Source organism: Podarcis tiliguerta (assembly GCF_965153285.1).
Source record: "Podarcis tiliguerta genome assembly, chromosome: 4".
In the NCBI taxonomy this organism is placed as follows: Eukaryota; Metazoa; Chordata; class Lepidosauria; order Squamata; family Lacertidae; genus Podarcis; species Podarcis tiliguerta.
Window position 1 is genome coordinate 40,037,915 of NC_139537.1, and position 18,235 is coordinate 40,056,149.

The window sequence follows — 18,235 nt, forward strand, 5'->3', positions numbered from 1 at the left end:
AATGCTGTCCATTCAAGAATAGATTTTCAAAATAACAGCCCATGGTGTGTGTGTTTTTTTAGAAAAATGATAAACATTGTGTATTAAGCCCTGCTTAAAATTTGGAGCACTTGGGGTCATTTGCACCTCCCATGGGGAGTTCCATAATCTGAAGTTCAAGTTGCCTCTTTATTCTCGGAGACCATATGTTATTGTTCAGAGGCATATAGCTTCACTAGGCTGATTAAAACTCTAAAAGCTGTTCAGTGTGTTCTTGTATAAGTTTGCCAGGTAGTATTCCATATATAAATCTGCATAGGATTGTGCAGAGCACTACTTGGCCCTTCTGTGTTCAGCACAGAAGAGTGGGTTGTCATAGGAGGGAATCCCTCTGCTGGAAGTGGAATGCACGTCTTCAACCCTTCATTAGCCACCCACTAGCAAGGTAGTAAGAACCGCGGGCGGCCTAGGACTTGCTGATCAGAAGGTTGGCGGTTCGAATCCCCGCGGTGGGGTGAGCTCCCATTGCTCGGTCCCTGCTCCTGCCAACCTAGCAGTTCAAAAGCACGTCAGAGTGCAAGTAGATGAATAGGTACCGCTCCGGTGGGAAGGTAAACGGCTTTTCCGTGCGCTGCTCTGGTTCGCCAGAAGTGACTTAGTCATGCTGGCCACATGACCCGGAAGTTGTCCGCCAGCTCCCTCGGCCAATAAAGCGAGATGAGTGCTGCAACCCCAGAGTCGGTCACGACTGAACCTAATGGTCAGGGGTCCCTTTACCTTTCTTTTAGCAAGGTAGTAGATGTTTTGTAGGCTAATAGATTTCATTGATTTATTTTAAATATTAAAATTACTCAATTAAAGGCTGTTGACTAAAAATTAGAATGCTGTTAGTCCAGTAGTTTCCATTCCAAACACTCTACAATTTGACCATTCTACTGCTGTTGCATATTTATTACTGTAACTTGGCTCTTTTCTCAGTCGCTATATAATTTGGGAGCATTTAACTACATCCATACATAGAATTCTGTCTTAGTGGTTTTATAATGTTTATAATGTATGCTAGTAAGGCATTTGGATTACGCATCTGATTCTCCAGTTCTAATTGAATGTTTCCCAAGAGATTTAAGAGTTGGGAGAGAGAGATGCTGGATTGCACTAAGAGGAAAAATATATTGGTGACAAAAGTTACTCACAGTCAGTTCCCCGAGGAACTTTTGAATAGTACCTTGTAAGAAGAGTTAAGAGGCCATGTTGAAACTTTCATTTATTGATGTATGTAGGTCAATAAGGATAAAGGAGAACTTAATAAAATCCCTGTTCTTTGAAAATCCTAATAGGAGACCTACATTGATTGCACAGGGAATCTACAGATTTAGGGAGTAGAAAGTGTGGGACAGCAGTCGTTGTAGAGCAGGCTTCCTCAAACTCAACCCTCCTGGTGTTTTGAGACTACAGTTCCCATCATTCCTGACCACTGGTCCTACTAGCTGGGGATCATGGGATTTGTAGGCCAAAAACATCTGGAGGGCTGAGTTTGAGGAAGCCTGTTGTAGAAGAATCCTGCATAGATGAGGGAGAATTAAAGAAAGGGCAGGGCCTGCCCACCCATGAAGCATACTGAGGGAGTTGCCATGGGCGTCGCCACCACAGATGAGCTCTGGTTGGTGCCACCATTTTTCCAGCAGCAGGGTGGGTGGGTGGGTGGGAGGTGCCTTTGGTGGTGTTGGATAAGTTCTTCAACTCAACCGCAGTTGCCCCACACCCCACCCTATCACCAGAGAACTGAGGAGAAGGGGTTATGGGTTCCAGTGACATCTTGCTGGAACCTGGAAGCCAATACTGAAACCATGTGATCCCAGCTTCAGCATTGAGGGTGGGGGAGCAGAGGAGGTGGGAGCTGCAGGTTGAGGTTAAATGAGACAGGCCGCCCCTGGGCACAATGGCTTCACAATCCACATTAAGCCAGGATATGGACGGGCCCTGAGGTCACATATATGGTTAGTCAGCAGTTGTGCATGAAGAAAACTACAAGGACCTTGTTACTCACTTGGTGGGTATTCTTTTAAATCGGTTCTTTTTTTCTGAAATAAAAAAAAAATCCACACAAACATTCATGCAATTTCCTCTATGGAGAAAAAGAAGATTATGGTTAAATTTGAGTATTGATTGTATTTTTATGTGTTGGAAGCTACCTTTTGAGGATTTGCCCATGAACTTCAGTATCAAAAAAAATCAATCAATTTTGATGTTCATTTCTGCACAAGAGCCTCCTTTGCTAGGAAGCAGGTTTATTTATTGACTTAAGTGGAAATAGAAGTAAAAATGTTTCAATAGAAGTGTAAATGTTTGTAGCTTGATCACAGATCCCCTCATGACCTTGAGAAACAAACAGCTTTTCTCTTGTATCATGGATGTTGGCTCCTGTTATGGATACATTATCTGTATTATTTTATTTGGTACCATTGCTGCCATGGCCTTTGTCATGGCCTTTGGCTAGAACAATAAATTTACATTGTTATACAAACAACTTCCCCTCTTTTTCTTCTTAAATGGACCTATTTCACCTGCTTTCTAATAATGGCCTTTTTTGGAAAACCTGAGTGAGTTGTGTAACGAAAGACACTACTTTGGAACAGTTAATTAAAAAGTAGTATATGAGTTTATTTTATTTAATAAGCTAGATGTATCTGAACTCTTTTGTTGTTTTCTTCCCCTCAGGATTGGCATTTGCACAACGTCAAGTCACCGTTCAAGACGGACCTCTATACCGCACTGAAAATTCCCACATCACTATCTGGTGCAAAGTCAGTGGCTACCAAGGACCATCAGAACAGAATTTCCAGTGGTCCATATATCTCCCATCTGCCCCAGAAAGGGAGGTACAAATTGTTAGCACCATGGACCCATCCTTCCCTTATGCGATCTACACCCAACGTGTCCGGAGCGGAGAAATCTATGTAGAGAGGGTCCAAGGGGATTCTGCTCTGTTGCATATCAAGGAGCTCCAAGACAGGGATGCTGGCGAGTATGAATGTCACACACCCACCACTGATGACAGATACTTTGGGAGCTACAGTGCCAAGATGAAGCTAATGGGTAAGTTGTTTTATTTTTCAGGTTGACGTTACCCTGCATGAAGACATTACCTTGTTTTCTCTTGTTTAAATTAAGATGGCAAATAGTATTATAATGACTATAAATTAAGGTGAATAAAATTTAGGAGAAATTAAATTGAACCAATTGCGACCAGGGAGAGCAATACCAGGAGCTACAGATGATTCCAAACATAATTCCAAAGGTCAGTTCACTGTCACCATAGAATATGATGGGCTGCTAGAAAGTCTCACCTGTAACTTTCCCCCTGTTTGCACTATAACAGTGTAAGTTGTTTGCATATTGTTGGCTAAACAGTAAGTACAGATGTCCGGGAAATTATATTGAACAGTGAAGTGTGAATTCAGAAAATAAATACAATTGCAAGGTTTTTAACTGGGACAGCTTGCTCTGATCATATACTGCCAATTTCACAACAGTTTTGCTAACTACCTGTCTGCTTCCAGCCCAGATTCAAAGCGCTAGGTGTTTGTTTGTTTGTTTGTTTGTTTGTTTGTTTGAATAATGATTACATTTAAAGCCCTAAAGAACTTGGGGGGTCCAGGTACCTTCAGAAGTGCCTTCCTTTACCTCCTATTAATGCTTTGTTGACTGTCCCAACCCCAGAATTCACTCCTAAAGCAGCAGTAGCTTTTTATGTCAGTAATATCTACCAATCAGTTATAATTTTTTCAAGCAGGCACAGATGGGGTTCTCAAGAAAGCACTCTGGCTTTTAATGGTGAATTACTAATCCCCAGAAATGTTTAGTAATAAAGAGAATACAGATAATATAGACAGTAGTATTAAAATAGCTGTTTACACCCCCCATCTGTGCAAATGTGACTCTTTGTGCAGAACTGTGTCTCAAAGTGTTTAATAATTCAGTATAAATCCAGATTGGTTTAATTAAATACTCGTGAATGGGAGCGAAATAGTGCAAGTACATGACGGGGGAAAAGAAGAGCCCCTGAAATTAGTGTAGAAGAGAGGTGTTGAATAATATAATGGTTCTACATAAAGTGAAGGATTGATGCACCAGTAGAAAAGTACACTTGGGAGGTGATTGAAGGAGAAGGCATGCATCCAGTTGTTAGAGAGCAGGGATGCCCAACCAGTAGATCACGGGATCCTTACTGTATACAAAAAGTTACAGGGGAAGAGCTAAAAAAACCCTTTGTGTAATCCTCTCCCCACAAAGCTCAACAACTCTGGGCAATCCACCCACCCCACGCACAGTCCTCCTCCCACAAATGACAATGGGTAGATCACTGCCAGTTTTTTTTTGTACTGGGAGTAGATCACAGTCTCTTGGGAGTTGGACATGCCTGTTACAGAGAAAGCAGCAGAATAGCAAAAGCAATATGACCCACACTTGGAGGCACCAAACCCTTTGAGCTCCTGTATTTATTAGCATCTCTTGCAGTCTTTGAAAACTAGTGATTTGAATGTACAGAAACGCTTTTGGGGGTATAGCCAGCCATGCAGGGCAAAACTTAATTTTAATGTACAGCATTAATTAGTTTAGCCTCAAAGCTGAAGCTGGATAACTAATACCAAACAGAAAATTATATGTTACAAGAATGAATTTGCTAACATTTTTACAAGGATGTAGGTGGTGCACATTGTGTTCTTCTCTAGTACTCAATACCACCATGGCCTCTGAACAGCCTGTAGCCTTGATTTTTGGATGACTTGCAGAAAGGGAGTTCCATAGTCACATTTTAGAGATTCCCTCTGCATTTCATATCTGTTGAAAATTATCACATGGATGATCCTCCTGAGAGGCAGTTCTCAGCTGTCCATATGGGCTGGTGACATGGCCCATGTGGAAAGAGAATGAATCTCACTCATGTGAATGCTACAAGCCTAGTAAGGGTTTGTCTAAGGGAGGGGGAAAGACCGTGACACCCCCCCACCCCCCGTTTTCTGTTTTGGTAAGAAAAGTGACAAGGAGAGAAAATTTAAGCAGTTTTATTTTGAAAATCCCCTCTCATGGGATTTTCATGTGATTGAGAATGATGCCGTTTGCTTTGAAGGTGATAGAAGAATCCCCCTTAGCTTGATCTGGTAATTATGAATTTTGTCAGTGGAAAAGCTTACCTGTTTTCAGAGTTCAGTCTGAGCTTAAAGTGGTTGCAATGCTCACAGAAGGTGCTGCATGCATCACTTAATCATTCTAGCATTATAGTCATGGGTTGAAAGTTGCCTAGGAATCCAAATGGCGGGGGGAGAGATATGTGTGGGAATTTTAGGTATGATTGGGGCTAGGGTGGGCAACACTTACAAGAAAAAAAATCAAGCGGGTTGCCCCCAAAGAAGATACTTGCCTAACAGAAAAACCTACTTGGTAAAGTTCCATAGTTCACAGTAATTAACTTGTGAGCTACAATGAAAGAAAGAGATTTAACATTAAAGGACTTTGAGGCTTGGCCCTTTAAAGTAGCTGTCTTAGGGTATGTGGTCTGCTGAATCCTGACCACACATGCTCAGAAAAAAAAAACATTTTACATTCTGAGCTGGCAAAGAACATTTGGGGAGATCGTTGCTTAGTTTGTAATTTCATCATTATGAACTGGGCAAATTCTTATTCCGAACCAGGTAATCGTAGACTTTGACCACATTGCTAATTATTTCTGAAAAACCTTGGAATATCCTTTTCCTCTATCATATGTGGGTTAGCTAGATAAACCCACTCAAGAAACACTTCTGAACTATGAGTGAATTACTGTTTTTCATTTTCTCAGAAGTGGAACCAAACTTTCTTCTTTCATCAAGTTATGAATTTTTAATTCCCTCATTAGGTTCAGCGGCTTTTATTTGGCAGCAGACTTGCCCAAGGGACTGTGGGGGAGATGGGAGTTTTAGTTTTTCTGAGTGCTCTGAAGTGTGTGGGGGAAGGGTGAGTAAAAAGGATTTAAAAGAAAAACAAAAAAACCATGCACTTGCTGGTTCATCATACCACTTAGTGCCCTGGTAGTTTGTGGTAAACATTAAATGATTATTTTGTCTTTGTTTGCTGTTATTTAAAGATGGGGACTGATCCAGTGAAGCCACAGAAATGCTAAAGCAAAGAGCAGTCTGCTTGCCATGAAAAAACAGCTTGAGACAGCATCCAGCTTTTACACCATTATGGTGCTCATACAAATGGACTAAGCGAGGCACTCTCCATGTTATCACGTTGTCATAAAGCAGCTTCCAGGTGAATGTTGCTCTATGTCATTTCCCCCGAACCTGGTTTCCTCGAGATGTTTTGAGCTACATCTCTCAGAATTCCATACTGGCAAGGGCTGATGGGAATTGTATCCCAAAACACCTGGAGGAAACCTGGCAATCTACTTTCAGTCAACTCTCAGATGAGCTTTGCCAGATTGGGTTGCCTGTGATCAGATGAAGGTCTCTTTCTCTCACATTTGTCCAGTCTCTCCATATTCTATTTTCTCTGAACGCATCTTAAAGTCACAAGTAGAAAAAAAAGATGTTTAAATCAATCACAAGAACACCTCCACTTGAAGGCTGAGAGACTATTTTGGAGGGGTCATAATCACTCTCTGAAGTAATTTTTCACAGAACCTTCCTCCATGTGACTTTTAACTATCCAAACTATAGTTTCCCTGCTTCAAACTACTTTGTTAGGCTTTTGGAACAAAGGATTACCAAGGATGATTTACATGATTATCAAATTTTATGGTTATATTGTGGGGCAAGCGCAGCCCAACAGCTATTTTTACTGTTGAAATAGATAGTATTTTTATTGGAGATGTCTCCACAAATATTGAGCCAAAACCCAGAAGAGATTTATGGTTGATTGTGAAACCCAAACTACCTCTCAGGAACTTATTGTTCATCTTCATTGGATGATTATTGGATATGACAGATGTTCAGCATCAACCACATCTGAGGCATTGCTTATCAGACCAATCACTCCTGAGGTACATTATGAGGGGTATTTGACTAAAGAAGCACAGGAAAAGCATTCTAGTGGATTTGTTTTAGAAATGTGAACTGAAGTTTTTGCTGAAGCCTGTTGTTGGGGTCTTTCCCCTTCCTGGATTGGTGCATAAGAAGAACAGCTGGAGGAGTGCAGTACAAGATGCCATTTTCCCTCCCTTTCTTAGCAGCTTTAGCCAGGAAAATTGTTTCTCTACCCCAGTAAGCAGGGGTCTTCGGAAGGCTAAAAAGAAAGTAAGGAGAATTTGCATTGCTAAATGCAAATTCTCCTCCTCCTGTTTGAAGATTTGCCATGGGCTGATTCTACTTGGCAACCACTTTGAGCAGAAGGAATAAATCATGCTGCATTGTGCTCCTTGGCTTTATATCTCCTGGTTCTCATTAACATCATGCTGCCATTTGGACCTGAGCTATGTTTTAATGGGGCCTGTGGCCATGAATAGCTCTTTATTTTATTTGGGTTGCCGGCCAGGACACAGGTGGCTTCACTCAGTGGAAAATTGGTGGAAAGATGATGCTATAATTCAGAGATCCTTCCGTATCATTTTGGATTGTAACTGATCTTATGTGTTCTTGAAGTGTTCCATCCCTGCTAGAAGATATGTCTTTTCCTTAGTATGAAGCTTAAAAACTGGAAATCTGGTATGATGATAATTTACTATCAATAGAATATAGGTGACAGCTGTCTGTTGCGGCTGCAGTGTTTAACAGATCACGAACTTTGACCTATATGTTGTGCACATCACATCTTGCTCTATTAACTATGTCGTTAAAAGAGCAGTCATAAATGATAAAATCAATGTATTACTGTTATTATTGCTGTTAATGTTAACAGTGCTGTTGATTCAGAGATACAGAGCATGGTCAATGGGGAGTAGTAGCTTAATCCCATAAACACTCATATTCTTGCATGCTAATAGAACTTCACTACCTCAACATTTGTGAGCAATACACTTCAACCCAAATGATATTAACACAGGTATGCTCTGATATAGTCAAATAATTAATTAGAAGTTTTGAATAACTAAGGTTTGACAGATGGACCTATTTTTCACACACACACACACACACACACACAATCCCCCTTCATTTATATAGAAGCTCTTGCATTATCTAAGGCAGCAGTGAACATCAGAGTAAATCCTCCTGAACTTGATGGGACTTAACTCAAAGTACCGCATTTTTCCATGTGTAAGACTAGGTTTTCCCCCTAAAAAATAATGTCAAAAATTAGGGGGTGTCTTATACACCGATAGTGCTGGGGGTAGACTGGCGATTGGTTGTTGCCGCAAGTGGGGGGGGGGTCTTATACATGGGGGCATCTTATAGATGGAAAAATCTGAGATACCAATCAGCCAGATGGGATAGTTCTCTGTCGTCTTACACACCCTCCTCTTCATTCTTTGGTAGCTAAGAGATTCCTTGGCTTAATATCCTTGCAAAATACACATTGAGCAGACTAGGGCCTGGTTCAGACCTTAGTTTTTGGTGGCTGCAAATGAGGTGTGAGGAGCCTTGGCCTTGCATTCACCCCTTCTGTGTGCAAGAGGAGAGTGAAATGTTTCACTTTCTTGCAAAAGCATTCACCTCCTTTCATGGACACAGCAAGAGAGTGAAGGGAGAGCACACGAGCCCAAGGCTCACTCTTTCGCATTCGTGATCACCTAAACTGGCTTTGGCCAGACTGGTGCCCTCCAGATGTTTTGGATTGCAGCTCCCATCAGCCCATGGCAGCAGGCATGGTTTCCCTTGATCGTGTGTACCAGGGACTCCCATGATTTTTGAGGAAGAACAAAATTAGCCACAGCCGTGCTGCTGGATGACAAGTAAACTGGTGATGACTGGAGACAGCCTGGATCACAGCTCTCTTTGCAGGGGCAATATTTCCCTGTGTTTTTCATTTCTTCCTAGTTTTAAAGGCAGAAGAGAGCGCAACTGTGCAGCTGTTCTTCTACTAGACCCTACTTTTCACCACACTGCTCTTCCTAGCTATTTTTGCATTCGTGCAGCCTACTTTTCCATCTCTGTTTCTGTTTGAGCAAACTTGAATGTACACCTGGCACATGCCAGAGCCTATTATTTCACTTTTCCCCTTTCATGCTGTTTAAAGTTAAAAAAAAGAGAGAGAGGTGTGCGTTAAATCTTGTCAACTCAACTCTAGTCATGGGAACCGGCCTATTGGGCTTGTATGGAATGCTGGCATTGAGAGTCTTCTGCGCTCAGATTTTTAGGCGTGGTGCTATGACTTTTTGTTGGCAAAAGCTAGAGTCCATCACCCCTGTTGTTTTCCTTCTCACTAGTGGGATATAGTACTTTGCCAGCTTAAATAGCAATGTTACGGTAACAGCGGAAGTTCTTCAAATAATGTGCAGCTGTTATGTCTAAATGGGACCCAGCTAAATGGAGATTTACTTCACCTAGGCTCCCTTTCTTTGTCTCTAGCTTTCTTGAGACACTTCACAGCACTTAAGTGCAGTAGGCATTCTGTTGGGAGTACAGGGATTGCTACAGCAGCTTCAAGCCGCGATCCATCTAGCTTAGCATTTTCGCTGACATTGGTGGATATTGGATGCTCCAAGCGGAAGTGCATGAAATTGCCTCATAACAGAGGAAGCGCCTTTTTAATTCCCATCAGCTAAGGGGTATGTTATGTCTTGGAACTGACATGTTTTGTGATCCTGCCAAACTTTTATGTTGGTTTGTTTTTAGATTCTCCTCTGCTCTTGATTTGTCTGGTAACCATGAATTTGCAGGCTAATGGTACATTGCGTACAAGAGGACTGGGGAGGGGGTGGAGAGCTGCTGTTTCTGCTTAAATGATATACTGTTCAATTTATGGAAAGATGCTTTGCTGCTGCTCTGTGGAGGAAAAGAGTGACCCCAGGCTGCATTCTCTGTTCCGCTCATTAGTTTGCATGGCTTATTCAGTGCGCTTGTTGCTCAGCTGCTCTAAGCAAAACACACCCAGTTATTCACCTTTTGATAAAGTATGCCATCTGATATTTTATCAGATATGCATTATATGCTTGATTTTCACCGTGTAATTTGGCAATCTTTTTCGCTCCTTCTCCTCCTTCGCTTTTAAAAATTACATTCAGAACCTGTAGCAGCAGGTGCCTTAAGAAGCCATTTACCCTAAAAAGAGAACATTGCCAGAACTTGATAAGTATCACAGGCATTTCAGCCTCTTATTAACCAAGGTATCAACTGCAATGTTAACTATATGCAGTAACCAAATGATGATAATAAATAGCATACAACTGAACAGGGATGGGGAATCTGTAATACTGTAGAACTGTAATACTTCCGGTAGCATCTGTGGATGACATCCTTTCAAACCTGATTCTTCGAAGAATCAAGAGATTGCCAATTATTATTCAGTGCTTACAAGTCAAGCATGTCCTGCATTGTGGTTAGAATGTCAGATGGGGACTGAGGAGACTAAGGATCAAATCCCCACTGTACCTTGAAGTTCACTAGGTGGCCATAGGGCAATCAACATTCAGCCGGACCTTACCCTTTGGTAGAGTGAAGCAGCTGCTTCAGGCTGTGAATTCTGGGTAGCTGTGAGGTGTTAAGAGGACAGAGCTGCATCTGTACTATGTGGCCTGCCCTATGCCCCCTGGATTTAGCGAGCTGTCATCAGATTTGATGGAGGAAGCTATCCCATACCAGGGTTGAAGGAAGATTCACCTGCCTCTCTCCATGTGGTTTCTGTATGTGGAAAGAGAGTGCACCATCTTTTCCTTCATTTCAGATAGCAAAATATCCTGGGCCAGGCCTTTGAAGATACAATGTGGTGAGGGTAAAATGCCGTGGGAGTCAGTGAGAAGAGGACTTCAAGTCAATTGCTTTGAGCTCTTTGGAGAAAAAGTGGGATATAAAATCGAAAAATAAATTTACCATATTTAAATAGACAAAATAGAGATTCTCCCTTAAGCAAGGAGGCATGAGGTTTTGTTACAACCAAGTGGTACATATAAATATTGTGAAATAAATTATGCTCTCGAAGCAGAATAATACTATTTCCCCTGAATAGTTCTGGTGCCACAGTTCTCTTTTCGCCCTCTAATCCAACCCTAGTGGGGTGGGGGAATCTCCACCTTGCTTTTTAAAACTATTTAAATCTGAAAACTACTTATTGTAGCCTGAAAAGTACCATGACGTGAGGCCCTGTTTTTGAAAGCAGCAGAACCTGAACTCTGCCTCTGTCGCTTGCGGTTGGGGTTCTCACTGGAGTGGCCTTTGGGGGCTTCTCTTACATTGATGGGTTCTGGAAGCACTCTAAATGAATGCTGTGCAGTGGAAAGCCATTTTAGTTTTCCATTATGTCCCCATTGTAGCATCATGGGAAATATTTAAATGGTAGCTCCCAGCTACTTAGTGCTGCTGCTTTGTGTGTGTTATAGATGGGTCTGTTGGAATGCCCAAAGATGCCACGGTCTAAAGGTGGCTCTGAACTACTAGATCTGCTGATTTTGATGTTTCCTTATAACCTCCTGTGGTTTGTACCGCTCTAGTTTCTTGTCTTCTGTTATTTGCAATGATTGATGCTGTTATCTTGGCTTTTACCAAAACAACAGGTCAGGGGTATACAAATGTATACCATTTGATCATGGCCTTAAAAGATAAGCACATCAACAGCTGGCTCTTCCATATTAGATTTTCTGCTTTGTCAACCATCCTTTGCAGGATACAAATCCCTGAAAGTAAGTGAAGTAAGTGAAACCAATGCACATTAAAACACACACACCCAACATGCAGCAAGTCAAAATGATTCTTCCCACATGACAGCTGGTGGTAAATGGCTGTATGGGGAGATGGGATGGTCCTGGTGTCATGTTTTTCTCCCTCTTGCCTTCAAAATGGCCAAATGAATGTGAATTTGTCTGATACAATAATGTTCACAGGTTGCAGAATCCAGTTATGCTTCTTGCAGAATAAGAAAGCACACATGCAGAATGCACCCTTTTTGTCTACATGGGCACTGCCGTAAAGTTGGCAGGGTGGCACTTTGCAGCATGCACTGTGCTTCCTCGATGACAGCTAAGAAACTCTTGTCTCTTCCACCCTTCCTTCCTTCTTTCCTTCCTTTCTCTTGATGAGTGGTTGCAATGGTTTGGCAGCCCTCTGGTACTTGAGGCTGCTTGGGGATCTCTTTCAGCTTGCTGACAGGTCCTGTTGCAGTTCTTGGCAGATATGTAAGAATAATGGGTTGTCTGAGCAAGAAGAGAGGCCAGAGCTGGGCAGGTTTCTCTGCCTCTGTGCCTCAGAACAGTCTCTCAGCATTAAGTGGGGAAAGTGATAACCGTAAGTGCAGCTGGTAACATATGGCACCCATCCCCTGCCTTAGCAATTGCTCAGTGAACTCTGAAAGCAGAATGTGGTCCCTGTAGCTTCAGCCAGATGCAGCTCTGAGGAACCCTATAATGGAAAGAAGCCATTATTCTATTACCAGTGAAAATTTCCCATTTCACAACTTTGTCATTCTCCTGCTGTTTCTCTGAGGAGGCTTTAGTATACTTACTTCCCTCATCTCTATTCCCCCACCCAACACTCTCTTCAAAATTCATTTCCCCCCTGAGGCTGGCTCACTCCCTTGCTCTGCCTCCACTTTCTTGTCACCTCAGTCATTTTGTATTAGTTTGCCTGTTGCATTTGAGGACGGGGGAGCAGGGGCAGCTGTTACTGCAGTTGATGCCAGAGTTTTATTTTGGCAACTGTGATTGATGTACTGAGCGAGTCTGCTTTGGCTCCCAAAGGGGTTGCAGGCAAGAACAAAGGTCTAGCCTAGTGATTTGTAACTGTGACCATATGTGGTCACCCCACCCCGGAGCAATTACACTGAGGTGGTACACATTCAGAACTTTTACAGGGAATTGGGGGGCATTTGGTATTCTGGCAGCCTCTTCTCTTCCCGTGGCAGCTTGTGACAGTCGGCAGAGGTGAAGTGTAGAATATGTGCCCCACTTGAAGTGGTACACAGCAATGAGGAATGAAATTCCTGTCAGTTGTCCTCAAACAATGAGAGGACCTGCTTTTGCTATTGCTCTCATTGTACCTAGTCAAGTGTACCCATTGCTAATGTGTTTGGCAAGGAACAAGGCCAGATCACGAAGACTTGAGGCTCAAGCTGTCTACTAATATTGATCCTAATATTAAGGAGTTGGCTGGCAGCCATCAGGCACAAGGATCTCATTGAGTGTGTGTCTGAGATGGATACATATATCATAAATATATACATATATAATATCAAGTGTCATAGATATCATAAATTTGCCTTGTCTGGAGTTCTGTTTTTATGTGCCCCCCCTCCTTTTACTTGATCTTACATACTTGGTGGGAGGTAGTGAATGAAAGGTTAAGAACCAATCTAACCGTGTTAACCTATGTAGCTGTTCTATACAGTGTGTCTTCATATATCCATTTAGCCTAGCATCATTTACCAGTCCTGGACCCTGAGATCCATAAATTGGAATTGTCTGGGGTTGAACCTGGAATTTGCTGCGTACAAACATGGCGCCATGCCCCTAAGACAGGGGTAGCCAGTGTGGGCTCCTCCAGATGTTGTACTATGGCTCTCGTAATCCTTTGCCATTGGCCATCAGGCTGGGGTTGATGGGAGTTGTAGTTCAAAAGCAACTGGAGGGAACAATGCTGGCTACTCCTGTACTAAGTGATGGCTCCTTAACAAGTGACAAAAAACAGCTCCTGTTATAAAATAACTTTACTACTACTGTTCTTTACTTCACCCTGTTCTTCACCTTTCCTCTACGACTACGACAAATACATTTGGTCAGAAACAATTTTGGACAATTTTTGGAATATTTACAGCTGCCTTAACCCTGCTTCACACTCTTGTGGGCATATGATTTTTCCATCTACACCACACTTTCCAGGGGCAGCAAAACAATCAGGGATTATTCCTCTTTTCTTGTTGCTTTTCTAAGTTTTCTACCCCACATAGGGAAGTGAAAGTCAGATGATTTGGAGGTGTGATAAAACAGTTCTGATGAAAGACTCCTGTGGTGTTCTAATTCTAGCCTCAAGGAACCCAGTTGACATCCAAATGAATGCCAAGTAATTTTAAACAGGGAGGTTTCTGAGATGAATTGGGAGGACTGAAAACAGAGAGACCAAGCAAGGATGTGCTACTGAATTGTTAGGACTTCAAGTAACTGGTATCTTCTGTTTCTGTATACAAAATGAGAATATAATAAGAGTGTGTTGAAAAACAGAGTTCAGACAGAACAATCTGCAGACATTATGTATTTTTGCATCTCCCTTCAACTTCCATTTAATAACCTGCCCTCCTAGAATGGAAGAGGCCCTGAAGGCAGCCATCTTGTCCACACCTCAGACAGGCACTTCTGTTGACCAGCTAATGCCCACTCTGCAGTAAAGAGCAAGCCAAGTATTCCAATCTGCACTGTGTTGTGAGCAAAGAGCAAGTGCAGTGTGGAAAGCATGTTTATAGAGAGGGCAAATAGCTCTAGGTCACTTTCACAAGCCGTATAAGAACCTCTGCCATCCGAAGCATTGGAGCAAATCCCTTTGGTCTCATTGCGCCACCTTCGATAAAGGGATGTTCAGGAACTGTGGCCTGAATTATTAGCAGTAAGCTGCCCTCTTGGTGTTGAGAAACAAATGGAAGATGCTTTCCAACTTGCTGTAGCTGTCCAGTGAGCTTAGGATGATAACAGTTTTACAGTCTTTATCTGATACGGGTTTAAGAGGATTTTTCAGGGCCATGGGGAATTACTATAAGTCAACAAGCAGCCTCTAGCTGATAATATTCCTTCAGAGATTATTTTAAAATGAGCTTAACTGTGTTTAATTTTTTTCTGCAATGGCTATCATTGAATTGTTTATGGGGAGTCCAATTTCAGGAGAAGTAAAACATTGAGGGTGAAGGAAACATCATCTGAGAGAGGAGGATAAGAGATCTTGGTTCTACTCCCATTTTTCTTTCTTTAGCAACTGTTCTCTAACTTTGACGTAGAACCCTTCACATCCATTAGGCATCACTATGGGGAATCTGTGGCTGTCCAGACATCATTGGACTACAACCCCCTGTATCCTTGGCTAAGCTACCTGGGTCTGATGAAATTTTGGAGTCCAACAGCATCTTGAAGATGTTCCCCATCCCTGTGTTAAGAGGCAAGCCCTTTTGATGTACTAGAAGACTGTATGGCATGACTCATGTGCCATGAAGTTTCTTCTACTACATCAAAAGGACCTCCAACGGATATAATAAAAGGATCTGTGTCAGACTTCAATAAGTGTTGGAAGTTTTTTGATCTCATGCTGTTGAATATCTCAGAAATACGTTTGTAGAATTAATAGTTGCAAAGAAAAGTTTTTTAAAATGCGGAAGTACTGTCTGATAAATGTTCAGAGCCTTATGTACATGCACTAGCATGTTGCTTTCTGTCATTAGTCCAACCTACTTCCCAAAGTGGATGTGAAGGTAAAGGAAAGACTAGATAGCCCATCCCAAAATCATTGGAGAAAGAGCAATAGAAAAAGGCAGATAATTTTTGGGGCCTGCCTTTCTGAAGGACTGTGATTGGTATGATATGAGGAATAAATCCCCAGTAGAATATCATAATTTTACCTAAAACAGATGGATAGCCATAGAAACAGTGCATGTAATACAAAAATGTTGTGCTGCAAAGGGACCCAGGGAAACAGTTAAAATCTCAAATGCAGATTTAGAGATGGAAAACTCTGTAGCAGGACGTACCATCTGTGGTAGGTTTCTTGTTGCTTGGAGACCAGGGTTACCAGGATGCAACATGTTCTTTGGACTAAATTCTCCTTCAAACAGCTTCAGGAAGACAGGGTTTTAAGTTGGGGTGTATGGAAGATAGATTATTGTTGTCTGTAAATGTGCTTCAAATTCGCTTTTAAGGGAGTGCTTGAAATATGACTGCAATAGAATGAATCCTATTATCAGATGTGGATAGTGTCATTATATAGTTTATTCATTAGGTGGCAGTGAACTTTGTTGTACATATCTGGATGGTGTCAGACGTTTCCTGGTACTGTTCTTTTCTTGTTTGAGAGAGTCAGTTAAGTTTTTGTCTTGCTTTCTTTGTCTAGCTTTGTGCGCCAGAAGCACTCAGTGATAATATTAATTTGTTCTCTCTAAAGTTTTGTGGTAAGGTCGGCAGTTCAAAACCGCACGGCGGGGTGAGCTTCTGTCGCTTTGTCCCAGCTTCTGCCAACCTAGCAGTTCAAAAGCATACCAGTGCAAGTAGATAAATAGGTACCACTGTGGCGGATGGTAAATGGCATTTCCGTGCACTCTGGCTTCCATCACGGTGCCCTGTTGTGCCAGAAGTGGTTTAGTCAGGCTGACCACATGACCTGGAAAGCTGTCTGCAGACAAACGACAGCTTCCTCAGCTTGAAAACAGAGATGCACACCGCACCCCATAATCGATTTCGACTGCACTTAACCATCCAGGGGTCCTTTACCTTTTTTACCTTTGTCCACTTGGCTGATTACCAGCAGTAAGTAAGAATCTGTCCTGCAGTGAGGGAAACATGACTAAATTGGTTTTCTCTGTTGCTGCCTGTGTTGGGTACAGTGTTAGAAACTCAGTTATATAAGTCAAATGGCACCTTAAACCTAGGTTACAGGTTGTTGGGTTTTGTTAGAAGAGGATGATGATGATTGTTATTCATTTCATTTCTACATCACTTTATATTTTAAAGAAACAAGTCTCAAAGTGGTTTACAGCACATTAAAATATCAAATAAAACAATCCAGAATAAAACAGTGATCAGACATCCCCACAAATTACCTGGCTGGCTGGCTGGCACACAGCAGCATCTTTTGATGCTGGGACACATGGGGTGGGGGGACGCAGAAAACCCTGTTGCACCAGCCAGATGGTGGAGATGTCAGTCACCATACCTGGTGACAAAATATCTTCACTTGGTCTCAACTGGACCCGTGCCAATCGCAAAATGTGGGGAATTTTGAATACAGGTTCAGTACACCGTATATAACCTCTAGAAGTTTGGGTATGTTTGAGAGAGTGTGTGCTAAAAAGGGATTGGTGGTGTTTAGTTCTTTACAGATGTGACACAAGTTGGTTTTCAGCAGTTGCAAGCGACTTCAAAAAGTTTCTCTAACTCAGCAATTTTTGGAAAAAAGGTTAGCAGATGCCGTAGCAATAATGTTGGAACCTCTCAGAGTCATTCTTTGTTTCTCAGACTACTCTGTCTTAAGGTGAACAACCTGTGGAATGAAACAAAAATATATTCAAAATACAGGTTCTAGGTAGATGCAGTGTTAAAACAACAACTGGTGGCAACGATGAACAAGAGTCCAAGCCTTCATACAGTGGTTGATGAAAATGCTTTGGTTTGTACATATAAGGTTATGACTGATCTAGGAGTCAGAGGGAAGGGGAGGATGCAGATGAAGGTGCACAGCTGGTGAACCTCTCCTCGCGCCCCCCACCCGGTGAATAGGCAGCATGACTCTCCAGTGTCTGAGAATATGACAAGAGTTCTTTGCTCGCAGCGTGGAAACACACAAGAAGAGAACTTTTGGAACAACTTCCCTGCAAGGTATCTAATCCCCCAGTGTTAGGCTTTGACATCTTTGGTCATCGGTTTGAAATATTAGCAATTAATACTGTTTGTAATTATGCCTGCCTATCTAATAAAATGGGACATGGGTGGTGCTGTGGGTTAAACCACAGAGCCTAGGACTTGCCGATCAGAAGGTTGGCGGTTCGAATCCCCGCGACAGGGTGAGCTCCTGTTGCTCGGTCCCAGCTCCTGCCAACCTAGCAGTTCGAAAGCACGTCAAAGTGCAAGTAGATAAATAGGTACCGCTCCGGCGGGAAGGTAAACGGCGTTTCCGTGTGCTGCTCTGGTTCGCCAGAAGCGGCTTAGTCATGCTGACCACATGACCCGGAAGCTGTACGCTGGCTGCCTCGGGCAATAAAGTGAGATGAGCGCCGCAACCCCAGAGTCGGCCACGACTGGACCTAATGGTCAGGGGTCCCTTTATCTTTTAAGCAATAAAAAGTCTAATACAGATCAGGAGTCATGTTGGGGTGAAGGAAATGTCAAAATGAAATCTTTTGTATTTTCTCCGTATCTTGCATAAGCCCCATTTTTGGAAGAGCTGTAGTAAGTCATAGGAGGTCTTTTATCTTTTAAAAGGTTCTTTCAGGTGGTGCCCTTGCT

At 42.3% G+C, this 18,235-nt stretch overlaps 1 protein-coding gene across 2 annotated transcripts in view; it reads left to right on the forward strand.

The window, feature by feature from the left end:
• The window catches only part of IGSF3 (immunoglobulin superfamily member 3), a 115,460-nt gene that overhangs the window by 25,767 nt on the left and 71,458 nt on the right, over positions 1–18,235 (forward strand). For both annotated transcript variants that reach the window (XM_083439218.1, XM_083439219.1), the window contains exon 3: positions 2,698–3,075. In XM_083439218.1, coding sequence (XP_083295344.1) covers positions 2,698–3,075 — 378 coding nt within the window. The remainder of the gene's footprint in view (positions 1–2,697; positions 3,076–18,235) is intronic.